The 22,719-nt window shown below is 44.6% G+C and overlaps 1 protein-coding gene across 4 annotated transcripts in view; it reads right to left on the bottom strand.

The window, feature by feature from the left end:
- The window catches only part of phf14 (PHD finger protein 14), a 47,374-nt gene extending 42,438 nt beyond the window's left edge, over positions 1-4,936 (bottom strand). For all 4 annotated transcript variants that reach the window (XR_010878884.1, XM_067255699.1, XM_067255700.1 and 1 more), the window contains exons 1-4: positions 4,872-4,936; positions 3,894-4,010; positions 2,391-3,148; positions 1,746-1,887 (exon numbers count right to left, since the gene is read on the bottom strand). Coding sequence is in view for 3 of the 4 variants with exons in the window: in XM_067255699.1 (XP_067111800.1) it covers positions 1,746-1,887; positions 2,391-3,148; positions 3,894-4,010; position 4,872 (1,018 nt within the window). In the remaining variant the exon portion in view is untranslated. The remainder of the gene's footprint in view (positions 1-1,745; positions 1,888-2,390; positions 3,149-3,893; positions 4,011-4,871) is intronic.
- Positions 4,937-22,719: the final 17,783 nt, after the last annotated feature.

Below are 22,719 nucleotides of genomic sequence, written 5' to 3'. Positions count from 1 at the left end.
TTGGAAATGGAATGCATTATTCTAACTATAATCGAGCAAGACATTAGAAAACAAATAAAGGGAGGGCCAGAATAATTGAACCATTGAAGTAACATAAACATGTTCTATTGCGTTAGGGAGCACATATTGCTTTGTTTTCCCACTGTCAAATAGAATACATTTGGCCAGCTTTAGCTGGCGAGGGGAGCTACAACAGTAAACCTACATAGTGTGCACTCAGACAGTAAAATTAAGCTATTATCTTCTAGAATTAGTAGGCTCATTTTAGAACTTCCCTTCATGTCCAAAATTCAAAGACATTTAAAGACTTTTGAACATTCCTGACAACATGCCCATCTTCGAAAGAGAGATAAAGAGAGAGACAGAGGAAGAAAGATAAGGAATGGCCGTGATTGCTCCTTCCGCCTGCCGTCGCCTGTCTCTCAGGGCCCTCAATCCAAACCACTCCCCGCTGTCTCTTCGGAGCACGCAGGAGACCAGATAAATGGAAGTCCTGCTTCTGATATCTTGTTAGACCGTACAGTGTTTCCTTGCTACGTGCGTACATGTGTTGCTGCGTATGGGACAGGCCTCAGGGCCATGTGTGCTGCTCTGAAGGACTGACTTTGCAATACGGTGTTGTGGCACATCAAGCCCCGGGGCTGTTTCAAGCTTACTTCAGTGCGGCTAGCGGTGGAGCGATAAAGTCGTTTGTCTCGGTGGCTCTGGGTGTGAGGGCAGGGTAAGTGTGTGTGTGTTGCTTGATGGTCGGTTGTACACACACCCAACGGCACGCTGTTTTGGAAGGAAGTAGGCTGCCTACTGCAGAAGTACCGAGGCTTAAACACAACAACAAGACTGTCTTGGCATTCCAGAATGATTCGATCCACCGCTTTGGAGAACAAAGTATTTATATTCTATTGTGACTCAATGGAGAAAGTGATGGAAAAGGGCTGAAGCCATGAATGATTGCATCAGGTGGTCCCTGGGTCACTGTATCAATTGATCCCATCAGCCATGAACCATACTGTGTGTTGCCTCTGCACACCTGAGACAAATCTCAGCAAAGTAAGACCAGGCGCAGCGTCAACTATGGAGGACAGGAATAAGAGTCCCTGCCCGTGGCACACATTCATCTGAGGAACCAGCTTCAATGCCATAGCATAAGTGCCCTGTTAGAACACTTTTTCAGAAAGCTCGCTCGAAAGGACAGACTACAGGCTGTTTTTCATGAAGAATTCTTCAGACAGAAAAGCTTGCCTCGGATTCTCCAGGTGCTCCAGATCAGTAAAACAGGAGCAAATAAATAAATAAATACAATTGGAGTAATTGAAAATTAGCAGTGTCACATTGATCCACCCTGCATGGGTAGCGTTAACTACGCCTGTCCGGCAGGGAAGGCCAAGGCTCAGAAACGATTTAAAAAGTCATTGATTTTGTTTCCAACACGTCAGAGACACAATGGGCTGATGAAGCTAGATGATGAGGAAGCTGACTCCCACTTCTCTGTTTATTCCCCAGCTCCCTTAGATGATAATGCAATTTCAAGGGCTAAGGAGCTCCAAGTCCACAGAAAAAAGTCCCCCCCCCCCATATATATACCATGAATACGGCCTAAAGCGAGTCCCTGGCTTATTTAAAAGGTCCTCTAAATCTAGAACCACTCGTTTAGTTACAGACTAATTAGGGCTCCACGGCGGAGAGCGGAGCTTTTATTTTGAAAAGCGGCGACGGCCCTGACGGTGGTCCTGTGGCGGGGTTCTTACCCTCGTGCACGGTCACTCCGCAGTTGTCACACTGGATGATCTCGTCGGCGTCCTCGCTGTTGTCTCCCAGGCACACGCAGCAGATCAGGATGTGCTCCATCCTCTGGGAGCTCCAGGTCTGGGCGCGCTCCAGTAGCGTGTCCTGGGGAAACAGGAAGCAGAGTCTGGGTAAAGCCTCTATCTCTCTCCCCCCCCCCCCCATCCCTCTTTCACGCCTCTGACCACAGAGCCAGTTATTGACAGTTTGCAAATCCTCTACACAATGATAGACAGTAAGCGTAAGTCGCTTAGCGCAGCGCCAATGCAAGCCCCCGAGTCTCTCTGTGATACCATCAAATCTTCTCATTGGATTATGTGGTAACTTTGCAAAGCCCAATAACTGAGTGCTGGGTGTTATACTGTAAACAATGTGGTCATCCATCAAGCAACCAGAGAGAGGAACTCTCATTGAAACCAACTTTACCGGGGTCTTCAGGAAAAGACCAGTCTGTGTCGAACTTTGAGAGGGGAACCACAGGATGAGGGGGCCGTTGCTAAACTAAGGACATGACCAGGGACTAAAGACAAAGGCCCGGCGCCCCGGCCCGGCCCAGATACGAGCTACGCAAACCGCTACGTGGCGAGATGCTCGACAGCCCCGCTCACCTCGTTGCCCTTTTCCTGGGTCATGCTGTCGTTGGTCAGCTCCTCGTCGAAGGCGTTGCTGCTCTTCGCCTTCCTCTTGGGCTTCTTCACGTCATCACTGTCGCTGCTGCTCGGCTCCTCCCCCTCCTCGTCCCCGCAGCCCTCGGCGTCCTCGTTGTCGTCGTCGTCCTCCTCCTCGTCCTCACTGCCGCTCCCCTCGTCTTCCTCCCCGCTCCCGCCCTTCTGGGCAGTGGCCTTGCCTTTCTTCTTGCCGGCGGCGGGCCTCCAGTCGTTGTCATCCTCGCTGTCGTAGTCGTCCATCTCGTTCAGCTCCTCCATGGTGGTGAAGTCCAGCATGGGCCGGTTCCTGCGCAGGTTCCACTTCTTGGGTTCGGCCGCCGGACCCTCCTCCGGGTTCCCGGCTCCGCCGTTCCCCGTCCCGCTGCCGCCGGCCTCCGAGTCGGACGCCCTGTCGCACCTCCTTCGGCACTTGGGGGCCTCGGCGGGCGGCTCTTTGGAGGGGCCGTCAGAGGCGGGCGGCTCTTTGGAGGGGCCGTCAGAGGCGGACGGGTCTTTGGAGGGGCCGTCAGAGGAGGGCGGCTCTTTGGAGGGGCCGTCAGAGGACGCCGGCTCCTTGGTCTTCTCCTCGTCCTCGGTGACGGTGTCGTCTGCGGTCAGCTCTCTGGCCTCTTCTTCGGCAGATCCGACATTGTCCGAGTCGCTGTCGGAGCCCGCGGGGCTTTCCTCCTCATCACTGCCAATGCCACTGCCCTCTGAACCTGACAGGAGACAGACGGGGCAGAATGGAAATCACATGGATGCAGACACAAGCAAATGAACAGCTTGACTGGTGGGAAAATATCGCCGCTATTATGATGCCTAAAAGCGCTTTTTTTGTAGTTGTGTGTGTTCGATTCAACATAGCCATGTTGCAATCTGCAATGCGGTTCAGGCAATATTTAAATGTCAGCGCTGCTGTCTACATTTCTAACTCCACAACAGCCCTGGAGGTTCACTAGTGCAGTAGAATCTCATTATCAGTTGCCAGCCTGCCCTGGCCGGCGTGTGGCTCTGCAGACAGGGGGAGGATGGAGACCTCAGGAGCAGACAGAGCGATTAGTCCAGCAGCCTTGCAGTGACAGGGCGAGATCGCCTCAGCGGCCCCATCTCGGGGCAAGGCAGGGAGGCAGGGCCAGGAAGGCAGGGCTAGGGAGGCAGCCACTCGGCTCTGTGTGGATACGGGCAGGCAGGGTGCTGAGGACTTCATTCCCGCCTCAGCAGTGTCTGACTGGGGCGGCAGACACAACAACAATGGAGACGTAATGCGTAGTCTACTGAGAAACACTGGCAGGTTGTGATTGATAAACACAAAACGGTGAGGGTTGGCTTAGTCTGATTGCTCAGTTTTTGTTTTGTTTTTTATGTTCAATTCGGGTTCCAGTTTGCAACTGTCCCTGTGAAAAAGCAAAATAATGAACCATTAACGACAGTTTAAAAACCCACACTGACGGTGGCTGGACCTACCTGAGGCTCCTTCCTCTCCTACTTCAAAATCACTGTCGTCAGAGCTGTCGTAGTCCAAGGCATCCAGCAGAGAGGCAGCCAGGGGCTTCACCTGCCTACGCTTTGAACCACGGTCCACTGGGGAGTGATGAAACACATGTATGGTAGATCATTGCAAAGTATTATTACCATCCAGGAATACCTGTAGGGGCACTGGCATGTCACAGTACATACACAATGCAAAGTCCAGTTGGTGTTTTAAAACACAGAGGTTTTGTATCCAAATTGTATTCATTGGGAAAACACTTTAGGCCACTTGGTTAGCAGTTCATAATAGCAACCTAGCTCGTCAACATGCCAGCATGGTCTGATGGTAATATTTTAAGGCGAACTGATCTGACACCAGGTGATGTAATGTCATATGACAGTCTATTTACTAGACTGGAGTGTACGGCGCAGATCTGTCAATAGTTGAACAGTTACTTAAATGTCTCATTTAGTCAGAGCTATGTGCACGCGCACACGTAAATATGTGTAGATACCTCACGTATTGTCATTAATATTCACTAAAACTGGTGCACTGCGGGACGGCCCATACAGCCTAAACATCTGACTCCCCACACAGCTACGTTAGCAAATTAGCATTCGAGCTAGCTACTGTAACGCTTTGTTCGCTATTGCAAGCTAGTAAAGTATGTCTAACGAAAGCTTGCTAGCGTCTCAAAACAGGTAGCGTTAACAGGCTAGCTACCTTGTGAATGAGCTGGCATGTACATGTAACATACAAACACATTATTATTTTAAAGACAGCAGGTGGCTAGGTGCTACAGTAGCATGCTTGGCGCTTTGTACACCGTACGCTAACTAGCTAGCTAGTTAGCTAGCCTGCATTGAATCATATAGGCTTGGGTCACTCTAAATATATATATTTTTTTATTATTGGTTGCATGTAAAGCCCAATTTTCAAACAGAAACAATATCGAAGGATTGGTCACTCACTTTATCGTTTTTTCCCCACTCAATTTTGCTTGTGCGAACAATGGCACACAAAGAACGTCTCCTCAAACCATGGAGCTAACGTGTGTACGACGTAGCAAACAGAGTAGTGACGTTTGAGGCAGTTTGATGTTGAAACCATGGCAACGGCTGTCTGGTCCTGATGCTGAAGAGAGCTGAGATAAAACTGCTCAAATACATCATGTTCCTGTTCATTATTGGAGCTTTCATTTAACGTAGCTGATTGACTAATGAGAGACAGTATTTATGTATTTATTTTTACAAAATGTACTGTATGCCTATATGTGCTTTATTTGCTGTATGTAGAGTATACATAATATTAATATGTTGTATATATCAATGTCAACCAATTCCATATTTTTTCAATTAGATCACTTCTTGTAAAAAATATATTTGATCAAATCCTGAGCATTAGTATTTTATCCTATCAATTATTAAATCACTCGTTCTTAAATGATTAAAGACTGTTTTGGTAAATAATTTCCAATGCTCTAAGTGGATGCTATTTGGCTAGATATCTCTTACTTTTCAGAGAGATGCCTTATCAGTTAACAAAAGGTCCATAAACTCTCCATGTTTACATGGAGTAGCTAGTATTTCTTCTAGCTCTCAAACCAAATTAAGTGCAGTCTCTGGGAGTACTGACGATACCATGGTTACTGGGCTTCCCTGTTGGCACCTGGGCTGAGTAATATTGGAATATTCCACCTTGGTTTGCAGAGCTGGTTGCTACCACTGGAAATACCCGACTCGACAGGGTCAGATGTCAAGTGTCTTTTTTTTACCTCATTTATTCTTTCTTGCCACTCTCTTACCACCAAGTAAGTGAGAATACTGAATATTAACACTAAGTACTAAAGCTTGTTCTTGTGCATATAGTCCACGAGTCAGTTAAAAGCTTAATGTTGTATGCATATTGAGTGATCCATATCACAGACTGATATGACATCCTATTAAAATGTTTCGTGCCCGCAGCTGTGCACTGGTAATCTCAAAATGAAATACCATCAAATATCATTATGTAGTTTACATTAAACATGACATTTCTGACGAGTTATATCGGCGGTATCCTATTGTGGAACATTAATTTGAAACCTCATTTCATGTAAGATTGTCAGAAATGCCAGTAGCAACATCATTTTAATAACTTCTTTTGTTTCATCATAATGTTCAGACTGTCAAAAAAAAAAAAGGAAAAAAGCTTTTTTTGGCTTGCTTTCAAAATTAGGTTGTTTCTATTGTCCTCCTTTGACTTTGCCAGTTTAGCAAACAGGAGACAATTAAAATAAATGGGTCTAGATTGATCCTGATACTGGGCGAGTACAAGACTGATGGGGAAGGTGAACGAAAGGGATGATTGCAACTGTCCTTGCCCGATGACAAATAGCACTGTATTGTTCGAGAAAGCCATAATTCTTTATCACCTGGCATCAAAACACTTTTGGGATACCATTTTATGCATCATGATTGTCATCATCATCAACATACAGTAGTACCTTTTTTTTCTTCTATTTTATTGTAAACAAACTGTACTGTTTCTCAGTTTCTACCTGGGTGAGATACTTAAAGAACTTCTAAACTGGTCATTGTCAAAATGACAACAAAGACCACACTAAGGATGCAATAAATGTATTTCTTGTGATTTGAAATAATCTATCTTTAATGACAGTAATTTCTCATTAAGGTGATTGGGTGTCAGGTTACTTAAGTGTGTTTTACATGATTTAATAAAGCAAATAATTTATTTATGCATGTGCCAACAATGTGTGAACACATTGTGATGTGCTCTAGAGGTGTTGCTATACCGCTGTTGAAGAAGTCAGCTGTGAATAACACCTAGACTGACAGAGCATCTGGGCATTAGACAGCAGGGTTTGACATTCAGAAAGCCTACCAAATAAACGGTATAAATATCAAATGCATATTTTAATGAAACACTTTTACCTCAGAGAAAAATAAATATATATAACCAAAAATGATTGGATGGTGTGCGTGAGAAGATGAAGTTAGATAGTGGCAGCGACTGTGGGTTGATTTAAGAGCAGCACCAGTCAGAGGTTGGCAGCCCTGCAGCTATGGAAACCCTGAGAAACTGTCCCAGTGCTGATATCAGTCAGCCTGATGAGCCGGTGGACAGAACCAATTACATTAAGAACAAGAATAACACAGGGTTTAGGAAATCAAAACATTACTATGAAGACGGGGCATGCAGCAGAAAGTTTAAAAGCTCATTTGAAAAGGAGTAATTGTGTTGGATGTTATTTATGAATCGCGGTGTAGCATGTAACGAAAGGCATCTATTGATCTACTGCTTTGCTCCTCCTCAAGGTTTTGCATTTAAATTGAATTATCTGTTCGTTCACATGTTGTAAACCATTTGATACTAGTTCTGTAGAATTTACCTTTCTTTAGAGTCCTTTTACTGTATATGACACATGTTTAAATATAATCTATAAAATGCATTGTATTGTTTTTCAACACTCATGGGCCAGCTAACTAAACTGTTTTCAGTTATACCCCTCCCACCCCCTTTATTAAATTACAGAGAACTTATGCAACTGATGCAAGAATGGGAATGATAGGACATAATCACACGGTTGTAATTCATCTTACAGTATGCCGTAGTGCAAGGAAACAGTCTCCCATTTATAATGCAATATTTCAGCAGACTGCTTCTTGTCTGTCGACTGCTGTGCCATGTGTGAGATGAAAGGGCTCTTACACATCCGTGGAGCGCGTTTGCTCGGAACCCTCTGGCTCGTGATCTTGCACGACCACCTAGCATATCAATGTGAAGAAGTGGTAAACTTTAATCAACTGCCACGCTGACCATTTTTGACGGCGATCCTCAAAATTAGACACAGTACAAAATGTCTTTGAAGTCAAAATGCTTTGGTTCCCTCCAGTATTAACCTTTTCATTGACCGCTGACAGGCTCTCTGACGCCCCGTCCCCTCCCCTTTTCTCCATCTCTCCTTGTGTGTGTTTCTTGTTAACCGCAGTCCACTGGGATTAGGTGGCAGAGGGAAGAGAAAATCACAAACAGATTAATATATTCTCCTGCAGTTGTGTCCCTTCTACCTCATACCACTTACACACTGTGGCACATGGCCATGAATACACCCACCTTGCACTGTACTACAAGGAGATTCCCTGCTTCCAGGTTGCCTTTCAACTCTGCTAGTTTGTATGCTGTGATGCTTCAATCGTGTTCCGTGAACTCATCTGGTGGAGAGATTCCAAAAGAAGAAAAAAAAAGGGTGGATGGCATATGTCTGACAACTTCCAATTTCCTTAAAAAATGTGAAACTATTTATAAAACTTCTGGGCGCACTCTCCTTGGTGCATTCGACAGAGGTTCCATTTCCCTGATGGATAGGCTGTCATATTCCGACAGTGCGGTGCTTCTTTTAGTTTATAGACGTCTCTGAGCTCCTGACTGTGGAGTGCATGTCGTCGTTTTTCTCCCTTATCGTTACGTTGCCGTTTCCTTCCCAGAAATAAACACAAACAAGCAGGAGAGAATATTATTAATTTGGTCCTTTAGTAACTGTCTTATGATGTGGCTTGCGTGCCATGCAAAATCATCATCATCCCTCACCTACTAAAGGTTAATTACAGTATTCTGTTAGATATTGTATGACTGCATGAGAATGTATGAATGACTGCATGAATGTGTTTATGAGTGTGTATACTGCAGTGCTTGTGTACGTGTTTGTATGTGACCAATATGTACATGTCTAGAAGAGAGAGAGAGAGAGAGAGAGAGGGAGAGAGAGAGAGGGAGAGGGAGGGAGGGAGGGAGGGAGAGGGAGAGGGAGAGAGAGAGAGAGAGAGAGAGAGAGAGAGAGAGAGAGAGAGAGAGAGAGAGAGAGAGAGAGAGAGAGAGAGAGAGAGAGAGAGAGAGAGAGAGAGGGTGAGAAATAGGACTTGTGTCTGTGTGTGTGTGTGTCTGACCTAGTGGACATTGTCTTCCCGGAAAATCTGGTCCCTCCAGCGGGGCCTGCTCGCGAGCAGCAGCTTATCAGCTCCGACCAGAGTTGCCCTCACTCCAAACCACCTCCATCGCCTGAGAGGAAAATAAATTGCACCCATGCAGTTAATAAGAATGACAAAATATTGTGAGTGTAGCTCACGCAACCATTAAAAAGACTGCATTGAAACGTCTCGAGTAAAAGTTTGCTATTAGTAAACTCTATGTTGTCTATGAGAGGAAGCATCTTCCAATCTCGCTTGCTTGTGTTCGACCCATTTCTCATGATGAACAATGCAGGTGGTTCCCCCTCCTCTGCACTGTGAAACAAACATTTGTTTCTTTCCCAATGCACTGAAAGTGTCATAGGTGCATATTGAATTCTCTACAACAGCGTCTATGGAAGGTAATTACATATTGAAAGTCTTTTTTCTTCATTCAGATCCTGGAGGGGAAAATCTGTCTGTTGTGCAGAGAGATTTGATATGGGAAATTCATGTTTTACCCAAACAGAACCATTTACTGAAATATCTGAACAGGTAAGGCTCCGTCAGATATCTCTTGCCATGATAAATTAGTTTATGGGAATACAACATATTACATGTCTTCATTCTCTGAGAAATAAGAAAAGGATCATATGAGATTTCAGGTTAGAAAACGATTTCTTCATTCACACTACATCCAACATTCAACTACATCCAACATCCATCCAGCAAGAACTCGTTTTCCTTACTAAAATGGAGAACATAATCCTCAGAGTGCCCACACGTTGTGTCTGTTGAGGTCCCTGTATTAGGTGTCAGTTTTTTATTTGACAAGGATTAAGGAGTTGTTCTGTGCGGGAATTAAACTATGGGGGTATATTTAGTTTTACCTGACAAAAGACACTTCCGTCTCTACATATGTACTGTGTTCCTTTCCCCCAAAAAGGAAAGACAAGCATAAGCAAAGACTGCATAAGCAGCCCTCTGTCCAATGCCAGAACAACCACCATCAAATCCTCTCATGGAGCACACACTGCCACCCCCCAAAACTCCCTAAATCTCTGCCTGCTGCTGTAGCTGCGCCTCTGTCAGATTTTGGAGGGAGAGCCATTGTTTTCTGATGTAAGATCCTCTACTTCAGCCTGTGGGATTAGCAGTGGTAATACGCCGGCTTGGCAGAGCTCTAGCTGGAGTCCAGCACGCGCCAGGCTAGCTGTACTGCTCAGCTGCCTGCCTGCCTGCACGTCTGCCTGCCAGCCAGCCTGTCTTTCTGTCTTTTTGCCTCACAGACTGCCTGTCTGTCTGCCTCTCTGTATGTCTATAAGCCACCGTTCATGTTTCACTCGATGTTCTGCCTGCTTGACTGCTGACATGTCTATGTGTCTGTCTATCTGCCTGTTTGTCTGGATCTATGTCTGTCTGTCTGTCTGTCTGTTTGTCTGTTTGTCTGTTTGTCTGTTTGTCTGTTTGTCTGTTTGTCTGTTTGTCTATTTGTCTATTTGTCTGTCTGTCTGTCTGTCTGTCTGTCTGTCTGTCTGTCTGTCTGTCTGTCTGCTTGCCAGCCTGTCTGCCTGTCTTACTGTCTGCTTGCCAGCCTGTCTGCCTGTCTTACTGTCTTACAGTCTTACTGTCTGCTTGTCTATAAGCCACCATTCACTGCCACTTCTCTCACGTACTATTCATTCTGAAATGAAACAAATTTGACAGGCGGCACGTGTTTAGTCACTGCGGTGCACACTGGAACAATCACAATCCAGTGAAGTGTCTTCGATATGCCCTACACCTCCAGACCACTCAAGGCCAAAGTGTGCTGCGTAGATGTTCATTCATTTCCTACTGATTATGTCTTCCCCATGTCTGTGATTACCTTCTGACAGTGTGCTGGGCTTGCTCATTTCACAATGTATCATCAACAATTTACACATCATTAGCTTTGTTTAGATCATGTTTGTTTGACAAATGGTGATCGCTGCAGTTATTTACCACATTTAGACGCGAAAACAGCACACAGGGTGCATTAGGTTGCACTGTGTAATTAGTTGGTAAAGAACTTTAACATAGGGAGAAGACGAGAGAGAGTAAATTAAAGAAGTTATAAAGAGACAATGACAGAACACAGTCAGTTTGATGGAGGACTATATATTGATTGGTTTATTCATCTATGTCAAACATAAGATAAGCGGATATGTCCCCTAAGGCCAGAACTGTAGATTTAGTTAATTAATTTAAGCTGTCCACTCATCCAAGTGCAAACACCCCCAGAGGACACACTACCGATGCCAACAAGGTGAGTAAGAATCTTTGTATGTGTGTGTGTATGTGAGTGTGACACAAATGCTAGTCTTTCTGATATCCTGAAGAGGGCAGTGAACACACCCTAACTCTAACAATCTTTTGCCATGCCAAACAGTATCTTCATAGCTGACCAAACCTAACAGAGCTAGTTCTTACATTGAACCTTGCATTTATGTGCAACCTAATATTGTGTTTTATCTTAGCCATATCCTTACAGAAGATTAATTTCCATTACATCGGAAAGCAATGCTTGCTACCCTGTTTTTATTGATTTTATTGAGTAACCACATTACTATCTCTCTATCTATATTTATTTATTTAGTTTTTTTTATTTGTTACCACAGACTTCTGATGCTAATCCTTTGTACTGCTCTCTCTGCCTGTAGCCTCAACTCACTTGCCGACAATCAGCCAATTGGCAGTGTCCGCAAAGCTGTACTTTAACAAAGGGGACAGCTTTGGATGCTTCGTCTGTTGTTGGTTTTTCCTGTTGACTGAGGGGGGACAGCTGTTCCTGAGAAGTTGATTCCCTGATTCCTCAGGCTGGCGCGGGCACAAAGTTGTGGCCGGGATGAAAGCCTGGGGAGCCACGCTGTGTTGTGCTCTCTCTAGCCGCTCTGCTGACTCCCACAGTTACCCCACCCCCTCCTCAGTGCCACCGCCTGCCAGGACTGCCCTGGGCAACACTCTGTACATCACTCACTGCCACCACTCTTCATTACATGTAGCGAGGAAAAAGTGTAAGAACAAGGTAGATTTTAATGAGGTCTGTTCTAGATGTTAGCAAAAAAAAGGAAGTTATGTTGTGTATGTAGGAGAAGCGCCAGAAGAGCTGATGTTGCCACAAACCTTTTTGTTGAATGCATTTCAGGTACCCTCTGAATCCATGTTACCTGTTCCATTTCAATGCTATAGAGAAGTTTGGAACATTGAAGAAATCCATTTCAGACGCAGTTATGATTCCTACTGTCTCTGTTGAGCTGGGAAGGGTATCTTCCTCCTTCTCTTCCTCCCAGTCAGACATATTACCTGAATGCTTAGCAGCTAGTCTCTTATCTCTGAGGACATAGCTCCTCTGCCCCATTGCTGCTCGCATGATCCTGCTAGAAATGAAATGCAAACCACGCCGGTTATCTGTCGGCTATCAGCTATCAACTCAGACCCAGGGTTTGAGCTCGGGTGGCCGCGGGGCTCAGCTCTAGAGCCTGATTTAGGAGATCAGCCAACAACACACCCCAGAGTAAGTTACCAGGGTTATGAGAGAACAGGACCTGAAGCGGTTAAGTTGTCCAGAGGGGGTAGGAAAGGAGAGCATGCAGGATAGAAAGGAATGGGAAAAAATAACAGGGGAGGGATCGAAACCTTGGAGGCCATTTTAACAGTTTCTTCCAATTTATCTCCCTTCCCTCTCCTCCCCTGCCTCCCCCTCCGGGCTGCGGGCAAAGAACAGGCTTCCACCGAGCAGTTTTATTTGAATAATTCCTTCCTCTAGAAAGTAGGGAGAGAAAATATTAAACTAAAATCAGTGGAGATCAGAAAAAAGGGATTATGGCGGAGTGGTAATCAGCCTCCTGATTTTTTTTCTTCCTGGTTGCGCGTGAACAGAATCACAGAACAGTATGAGGACAGTCCTGTGGCTCCTGGGGCCTGGAGGTATGAGGACAGTCCTGTGGCTCCTGGGGCCTGGAGGTATGAGGACAGTCCTGTGGCTCCGGGGGCCTGGAGGTATGAGGACAGTCCTGTGGCTCCGGGGGCCTGGAGGTATGAGGACAGTCATGTGGCTCCTGGGGCCTGGAGTTATGAGGACAGTCCTGTGGCTCCTGGGGCCTGGAGGTATGAGGACAGTCCTGTGGCTCCTGGAGCCTGGAGGTATGAGGACAGTCCTGTGGCTCCTGGAGCCTGGAGGTATGAGGACAGTCCTGTGGCTCCTGGGGCCTGGAGGTATGAGGACAGTCCTGTGGCTCCGGGGGCCTGGAGGTATGAGGACAGTCCTGTGGCTCCGGGGGCCTGGAGGTATGAGGACAGTCCTGTGGCTCCGGGGGCCTGGAGGTATGAGGACAGTCCTGTGGCTCCTGGGGCCTGGAGGTATGAGGACAGTCCTGTGGCTCCGGGGGCCTGGAGGTATGAGGACAGTCATGTGGCTCCTGGGGCCTGGAGTTATGAGGACAGTCATGTGGCTCCTGGGGCCTGGAGTTATGAGGACAGTCCTGTGGCTCCTGGGGCCTGGAGGTATGAGGACAGTCCTGTGGCTCCTGGGGCCTGGAGGTATGAGGACAGTCCTGTGGCTCCTGGAGCCTGGAGGTATGAGGACAGTCCTGTGGCTCCTGGGGCCTGGAGGTATGAGGACAGTCCTGTGGCTCCTGGGGCCTGGAGGTATGAGGACAGTCCTGTGGCTCCGGGGGCTTAGAAGACTACAAGGATTTACACAGACAGGTCACGTCCCAAGTACACTGCAAAGAAAATACCGCCCCCACAATGCCACACTGACCATGCAGGGTACAATTATCACACTTCGTCATCAACAAAGCTGGAGGTTGGGTGAGATATACTATCTAAAGTGTTTAATTACTCACACACAAGTACAGCACATCAAAACAGTACATGCTATTCAACACATATTTCCACCAATATGCCAATATACTGTATGCCAAAGACCTTTGGTGTCATCTCCCAGCATTGGGGCTGTTTCTCAGTTATCCCAAACTTGCTGAGTGGTAGCCATACCGGGGGTCTGTTCAAGATCATGAGGCTTCAGATGTATCAGGCAGCGTCAGATTGATCTAATAAAGGCCCACTGTTGACATCACATCCACCACAGCATGTGCTTATGCTGCTAAACGCCTGCTCTCTGCTGGGACTTTCTGCTGAAATAAGCACCGCACATGCTCCTCAGGATGGGACAACCTTCGCAGCGTCGCCCCAGGATCATCCATAACAGGGTGGCGGAGGGGTGGGGGGGTGGGGGGGGTTGTGTGGGGGGGCACTGCAGCTCTGATAAACAGCAATGCCGCTGCAAACCTTCCCCACATCCCAGGTAGGGGGGGGAGGGAAGGGGGGGGGAGGGAGGGAGGGGGGGGAGGGAGGGAGGGGGGGGAGGGAGGGGGGGGGGCGTTAGGCAAACAATGTATGTTTCTTTGAACAGCAAATAATGGATTCATTCAATCACAGTCTTGTCAGAAGCAGAGCAGCCCTAGACAGCGTTGTGTTTGATTTTCAGAACTGGCCTTTGATTGCAGGAGGGGATGGCGCTCAGCGACGGCGCAAACTCTCGTTGCAATTACCATACTGTCCCATCCAATCCATGCAATTAATTCATTTAGATTCACAGTGTATTTCCAGAGCCTCTTACCTCATTAGACATGATTAATTAGGGAGTTGTCCATTTGGCTGTCTTGGGGTTTAACTTCATTTAGCCAATAGTAAGATTTGCAGAGACTGCATTTAAATGATTCCAAGTTACTGCTTTGGCGCTTGGATATCATCATTTGTCGTACAATAGATTCATTTGAAAATGGATTTCATTTCAAAGAAATCATTATATATAATTACTGTGACCCTTTGACAAAGAAAGGTTATTTGAATATAATAATAAGACTAAATTTTATATATGATTACTATTTACACATTCAACTCTCCTTTTAAAATGTCCATATTAAGTATCAACATGCTTGATTAAAGTGGAAAATATGTAAGGTCCTAAACACAATGTCCTACTCAATCCTAAATTGATTGACATTTTCTTCTGTACCGGGAAGACAAAGGTCAAAAACTGTCATTTGATCAAACAAAACATCCCGACATGTCTTCCTAGCCAAGACTCACAGAGGTAGAGGATCGGAGTCCAGAGAGGTAGAAGAGAGGGCGTTTTTACAATGCTGTCCTATCTACAAAGCTCTCTCTGCCGGCCTCAGATTTACCCTTTTGATCTGACACATGCAGCCTTGTACCTGCTAAAACCCCATGAAGCAGCCCTGTGGAGCACAGCACTCTGCTCTGAGAGAGCACCACGCCACAGCGAGACGAACACAACCAGAAGACAGATACAGGAAGAGAGAGGGAGAGAGTAAAAGAGAGAGGAGAGGGACACGGAGAGAGGAAGTGATAGAGAGAAAAAGAGAGACTGCGAGAGAGAGGACCACCATTTTATTTGTTCTTTGGAGCAAACATGCACATGGCTTTATGAGGGGAGTTAAATCGCAGAGGTTAATTGAAAAATGAGATAAACAAAGCTTGTGAGAAGCCGAGAGAGAGATTGTGCCTGGCAGAGCAGGCGGGCCCGCCGCCATTCGCCACTGAACCTCCTTCTTCAGACTGCGCACCCCAGATAAAAAAGCATAGTTAATTGTCTTCCAATTCCTTCCACTCAATTAGAAAAAAAGCTAGAAGAACGGCTTTTTGCCTGTCATTGGGAAGCCTGCTTCTCAGTAGAAAATAACTGTGGGATCTTTTTGTAGAGATTTTCTTTCACTGTGTCATCTTGTCACATTCTACACAGAGATGTTATAAAGCTGAAGACAGGAAAGGGAAGTAATTTTTCCATCATCCAGCAAAGAATAGAATGTATTCTGGCGTAAAAACACGTAAAGTGCTTATGTAAGTTTAATGCTCTTTAAAGATGAGATATCTGGAAACTTTAGCAGAACTTCAGCTCATTTGTTGGCAAATAAACTATAGTATATAACTGTTTAGATCTAGCTAATGAACATCCATCCCTCTCAACGTGCTTTTGAATTAATGAGAGAGGAAAGAAAACATGTTTATTTATTTTTATTGGATTTCTTAGTCAAGTCGGACACATACAGTTTGTAGAATATGAGGAACTAAGATATGCATAGATTATCCAAATAACTCTGCCCGGGAAATAAACACTTTATAAATACCCCTGCCTCACCATGCACAATAGTTTTAGTGAGTGTTAACTTACAGTTTTTCACAATTGCTAAAACAAATTTCTTGAAACAGTCACCCACTTTCTCAAAACTGTAAACACAAAACCTCATCTTCAAGCACTATTTACAAAACCTTTGAATCCTTTTGCAAAATGAAACTTTCGCCTCAAAACAGATTTACCTGTGCTTAAAATCAAACACTGCTCTCAAATCATAAACAAAGTGATCACAATTATATACACTATCAAGCAGTCAGTAAACAACACACCAAAAAATAGAAAACACATTGTTCAAAACATATTGATTACATTTTTACGTAATCTCAAAACAAATTTCATATTTATCCGTCACTGTCTTTTGATGAACAAAAACATGTTCTATCATAGTAGCTCAAAACATTCATAAATGACTACTCTGCTTTGCTCTTTTTTTTTGCTCTTTCTCCTCCTTGTACCCCTATACAGTACTGTACCCTGCATCTCACTACTCACAACTCACTCTTGTTCTTTGTTGATATGAATCTGCAACCAGTCAAAATCTATTGAGCAGTCAGTACTGTTACAGTAACAAATGGAAAGCACAATGTTCAGGGCCATACAATTTGTTCATTGTACAGTATACAGCCTACAATGCACTGTGCTACAGTATACAATACTACAGTAAAAGGGACAAAAATCAAAGGAGTAAACATGTGATCAATGTGCTTCTTCTTGTCTTTGGGCTGGGTTAGGCCAGAGCACTTTGTCGACATCACAAGCAATATTTTCCCACCTTCAACAACCTGTTTGCTCTCTGAACTGGCTTATATTGGTTGTGTCACATCATTTGAAACAAGTGAAATCAACATTGACAATTTTGTATTTGATTGTTGCCATTTGTGTTTACCAGTATGGATGACATGTGCATTAGAGTGCAGAATGTGTTTTAAAAATGAGAATGTGTTTAGAGTTTTGCTGAAAATTCAAAGTGAGTTCTGCAAATTGTGTTTTACCATGTCAAATGGTTTAAGGTATTGACAACAGACAGGCACAATTAGCTACATGAGTTCAGGCAACTGAGAACTTTGTTCAGCCAATGGGTTTTAGTGTTTAAGCAATTGAGAAAAACTGTAAAAAAAAGTTAGGAATGACTGTAGCAAGAGTGAAAGCTCTTTGAAGCCAAAGGGTCCATCTGTTCGTCATCAGTCTGGTCGCAGGAACAACTCATCCTCCCCTCTCTTACTCACACATGAAGACTTAGGGGGAAACTTCAGAGCAAGTCTGAGGACATGAGAAGCTTTAGCACTCCAAAGCCTTCCCTGAAAAAAAAGAAAAGAAAAATAACATCTTAATTTTAGATTTGGGGTGGGGGGGCGGGGGTAGGGAGGTTTGGGGGGGGGGGACTTTGAAGACTCATGCCTCACGGACACCACGGTATGATTAGCATATGTTTCCGGCATACGGAGTGCTGTTGAGAGGGATATACATACATTAGGAGTTGTCCCATTAGCAGCCGGGCTGAGGGCCTGATTTATGTCCACTGTTGCTGTCACCTGACAGGGACATTAGTGTTACGGATGGGGACAGGTGACGTTGTCAGGACGATCAGTCTCCAGATGACGCCTGGCAGAATGATTTGAGAGGAGAGGGCGCGGGGGAGGAGGAGATGACAGCGTGGGGTCGGGGTTACAAGAGGAATAAGCTTCACTGCCTCCTCTGCTTGCTCTCACTCCCTCATCCCACTGCTGCAGTAGGCCTGTGGAAGAGCTCTGTAGGAACGATCTACTGGGACTCAAACATGGTCTCACGTGGGCTCCTGTTTTGGGTTGACAGCATGTTTATGGCGTCTTATGACTTTTACAGCAGCCTCTGTATTCATTTGACACACTCGTGTGACGCTGCACTGTGTATATTTGACTCCAAGTGCTCCAAGGATACTCCAAACTGGGACAGGCCATGATTACCTGAAGGACAAACACAGTGTAGTCGAGACAGAGCAGGCGGAAACTCACCAGAGCTTTGGAAAGAACGAATGGATCAGGAGTACTGTTGCTCTCCCGGACAGTCAAAGAACCTGAAGGGCATGTGCGTTCTCACTTCCACCGCCCACCCCCCTTCCCTCACCCCCCTTCGCCACGACCCACCCGACATGCTCATAAAGAAGCTCTGTCCTGTTTGTTTGTTTATTTATTCAGTCGAACAGTGTGGTGATAAACTCTCAACTGCCTGCTGTATTCACATTGTAATACACAGCTTCAGAGAGAGGGGAGGGGGAGAGGAGAGAGAGAGAGGAGGAGAAAGCGCAAACACACGAGAAAGAAGGGGAAAGGGGAAGAGGGATTGATGAAAAAGGGAGAGAAGGGAATGATGTACAGAGCGCAAACGACAGATGAGGAGAGGGAGGGATTGAGAGTACAAGAGTGTGTGAGAGAGGGGTTTGTGTCTGTGAGAGAGAGAGAGAGAGAGAGAGAGAGAGAGAGAGAGAGAGAGAGAGAGAGAGAGAGAGAGAGAGAGAGAGAGAGAGAGAGAGAGAGAGAGAGAGAGAGAGAGAGAGAGAGAGAGAGAGAGAGAGAGAGAGAGAGAGAGAGAGAGAATCAAACGCTTGCTGAATTGGGCCCAAATATCCAAGGTTAATTTTGTGAGAAAGCTGCAGTGCCCAGATAAGACCATCCCTGCAAATGAGTTCTGGCTGCCTGGATTACAGCTAAATTTATGCAGCTTTCCTTATCCTTTCACAAGCTCCTCTGAAGTGGCATAATTAACTTGCGCACATAAAATGTGCACATTTTCTGCATGGTGGTAACCGTTCCTTCCTTTTTCTGCTTTGAGTTTTTGACCCTATTCAAAAAGGTACTTTTTATTTAGCTTTTTTCATAAGTTTAGAGATTTAGCATTGTAATGGTACTGGATCAGTCTTTAAACACTCTATCATTGCTTTACTAAATTGATTTGTTATCAAAACTATAGTAGAAAATATGAATATGTTAAATAGGCAATTAAGGTAACGTACATTGTAGCTGTACAATACAAGGAGTAATCAACAAATAGGGAACCCTTGGCAACTGCTGGGATATCCTTCATCTATGTCACCTTTTCCTTTTCAGTAAAAGAGAAAATGAAAACAAATCAAAGAGAATACAATTAATACACACACACACACACACACACACACACACACACACACACACACACACACACACACACACACACACACACACACACACACACACACACACACACACACACACACACACAGACAGACAGACATACATGATCTCACACTGACATACAAAGGTTACACTAGGTGCACAGTTGTCTGCTTTAGTGTAGCTAGCAGGAGACCCACAAAGTGTCCAGGCTGAGAGAAACCTTTGAATCTTCAAAGCGAAAGCAAGTGAGATGCAAATGCAGTAAGCCCCACTTGAGGACAGAAGGATGCGTTCTGCTATTACAAAGCTTTTCCTGCCGAGCCCTGGGCTGTTCTGTTTATCTGGGGGCCTTCCAAATGTCCAGAGGAGAACTCCGTCTACAGGACCACCCCCCCCCTCTCTCTCTGTCACACACACACACACACACACACACACACACATGCACACACACCCACACAACTATTCGTTACCCTTCTCACTTCACTCACCAGACCTCCCCATTCCACTCCAACATCAACATGTTTAGTTTGCGGGCATAACCGCTTGATTAATATTTCTCCTGCTGAGAACCAACAGCAGAGAGATGCTTCTCCTCACTACCACCCATCTCCTCCACTCCCTTACATCCGTCTGTCTGTCTGTTAGTCTGTTCCTCTGTATGTTTGTCTGTCAGTCTGTCTGTATGTCTGTCAGTCTGTCTGTATATCTGTCCATCCGTCTGTCTGTCTGTCTATCTGTCTGTCTGTCCGTCTGTCTTTCTATCTGTCTGTCTGTTCATCCTGCCATCCATCTGTCTGACCATCTGTCTGTCTGTCTTTCTTATAGTCAGTACTTTAATGATGTCATCTGTGTTGGCTGCCATTGTTGTGGTGGCTGACCACCCCTTTCAAGCTTTGCTCTTGAAATGGCACCAAATCATTAGAACTACTATCAAGTGCATCTCCCTGGCAGAGAACTGAAATGATCAACTCCTTTGAAATGAACAATGCTTCCCATGGAGAGAGCACTCTCCCTGTATATGTTGAAAAGGCTATATTTGATCATACCAGGTCATACATCCTGAGTTTTCATTCCCTTACTGCAATACTGGTGTTGGTTTTCTATGTATTGCTGTGGAGTACAGTAAATAGTGCTTCCTTAAAGTTTGAGGTGCAAAATTATTCTAGCATCTTAGTAAAAATGAGGGAACATTTGGCAACATCTGATCTCCTTCAGTCAACCAGCAGATAAAAGCACACTGCTGTTTATCTTGATGACATACCAACATGAATCCTAATTTACGTAATAAGCAAAAACAAATTAGATGATTGAGAGAAAGTGCTGATTTTATTCAGTGTGGGGTACAGACAAATTAATTCCACTTATCGAGTACCTTTGATTTTTCAAAAGCATTTGAGGAAAATGAACTTGATTGAAAAACAAATGTCTGTTACCACAGATCTCCTTCTGTTGAGTCTCTGTTAGCCTGCTCTGGTAGGCCTTCACATCTGCTCTTGTTCCCAGAGAACCAACAGAGTCTCATGTTTAGGTCATCATGAAACAGTTGGTTGGACAGAGGAACAAAATCTGTTATTGATGTGATCAATAATAATTAAGGAAAATCTTGCACCTTTAACAAATAATGCTAAACAGTGAAATAGGTAAAAGCAATGTAAAATATTCCTTTGATAATCATGCAATCCATATTACATCATGCTTGGAGAAAAAAATTCTAGCAACTTCCAATCTATTGTTGGTTGACAGATCAAATCTAGGTTGGGAATGAAAAACAATCAGGAAGTCAGATAAAAACCAAACCTCTTCCTGGAACTCTGCTGATGCAATCCGATGGCTGGTTGGGTCGGGGGTGAGTAGGTGGGAGGGTGGGGAGGGTGGTTAGGGGTTTGAGGGGGTGGGGGGTGCTGGGAGCGTGATGTGTATTTCTGGACGAGACGATTGACAGAGTGAACAATCAATTAGTTTGGATGTGTTGATTTGACATGCCCGAGGAATATACACGAGAGCTTCACAGAGGGCAAAACAATTCAGCCACATGCAAATGTGGATTGCAATATGATTTCTCACTCCTTACAGAACCATTGACTACTTTTGTTGTCTACCGTAAAATACTGTACTGTACTTTGTTGAAAATACTGTAAGTTCATGCATCGCATCAAATTCCCTCTGAAATGTATGGTGTGTAGAATGAAGGAAACGTGTTCCTCGGTTGGTTTTCAGGCCTCCCAGACTGGCATCAAAGTACCAAAACATCTATTTGACTTTCAACTCTGCACTCTGTTCTCTCCCTTGCTGTCACTATGGCAACATTTAATAACTGACTGTGCAATAACACAGATACAGCAGCAGAAATGATCTGAAATTAATTATATTCTTTTAATTCTATCAGATGTTCAACTCGTAGGCTAATGAGATTGAGATGAGATGGGAACTGTTGAAAAAACGACAAACCAAAGGTTCAGCTCAGCGAGCATCTCCTAGTGTACTGACCGCGATCAAGATTTGAGGGGAATCAAATCCATTTAAATCCAACCTGCTCGTGCAGAGATGATCATCTGGGAGCAATCTTGATTTTGATTATGTTTAAACTTGCCCTATGCTCCTAGAATTCAACTCACCAACCCCTGTCATTTCTGGCAGGGAATTTGTTGTGGGTTCCATCAGATTTGTTGAACCATTTACTGGGGTGGACAGAAGGACAGTGTATGCTAAACTTGACCATGGGCACTTCAGTATCTCACACCCCATTCTAGAATCAATGTATTCATCTGCATTTTGATGAAACAGTACAACAATGAGGTCACAAAAGTTTCGCAAATCCCACTCAGTGTGATGATTTCCCCTGTAATCATTTTTTTTAAACCTGGATTATTTGATAATCTCGTTTGATGAACAGATCAAAATCAATTCAGATTGAATTTTATACACAATCCATGGCAGGACTACCAAGAGTCTTTGTGAATCTCAGTGTGACGGATGCTGAATATCTCAAATTTGATTACACTCATGCTGTTTGCCTCCAAGCTTAGTCACAATCATTCACCCCCTGGACACCATGCATTTTTACTGCTTTATGGATTAAGGGTTAATACTCAATACAAAATGACACAATGGACTGCGTTGAATACCATCCACGACACATAATAATTCTGAGGTAATAACCTGCCAAATGCATCCTTTTTTCCCTGGTTGCGTGTGTAGCCTTTGACAATCACAGGGTTGATTGTGGGGACAATGGAAGAGTTTGATTGAGACATAATTCTCACTCTTCATTAATCTAACTTCAATGGAAAATCAACAACTGGCAGGAAGAAATTAGGATGAAATCACACAGGATATCAGGATGGTTTTACATCAGGGTAACCTTTCCTAGGGGGAGAGCAATCCAGGTATCAGGAGGTAACGCTGTCTTCATGTTTAAACAGTTTCCTGACTTACCTTTTCCATTTTGTATTACACCTACAATGATAACATTGCAAACCCTTTCTCTCTCTCGATCGCTCTCTCTTCCTGTCTCCCCTCTCCATTCTTTATGTCTGTCTCTCTCTCCTGTTAATTCTGATCT

This window comes from Osmerus mordax, chromosome 18 (genome assembly GCF_038355195.1).
Source record: "Osmerus mordax isolate fOsmMor3 chromosome 18, fOsmMor3.pri, whole genome shotgun sequence".
NCBI classification, from domain to species: Eukaryota; Metazoa; Chordata; class Actinopteri; order Osmeriformes; family Osmeridae; genus Osmerus; species Osmerus mordax.
This window is presented reverse-complemented; position numbering and strand designations above follow the sequence as displayed.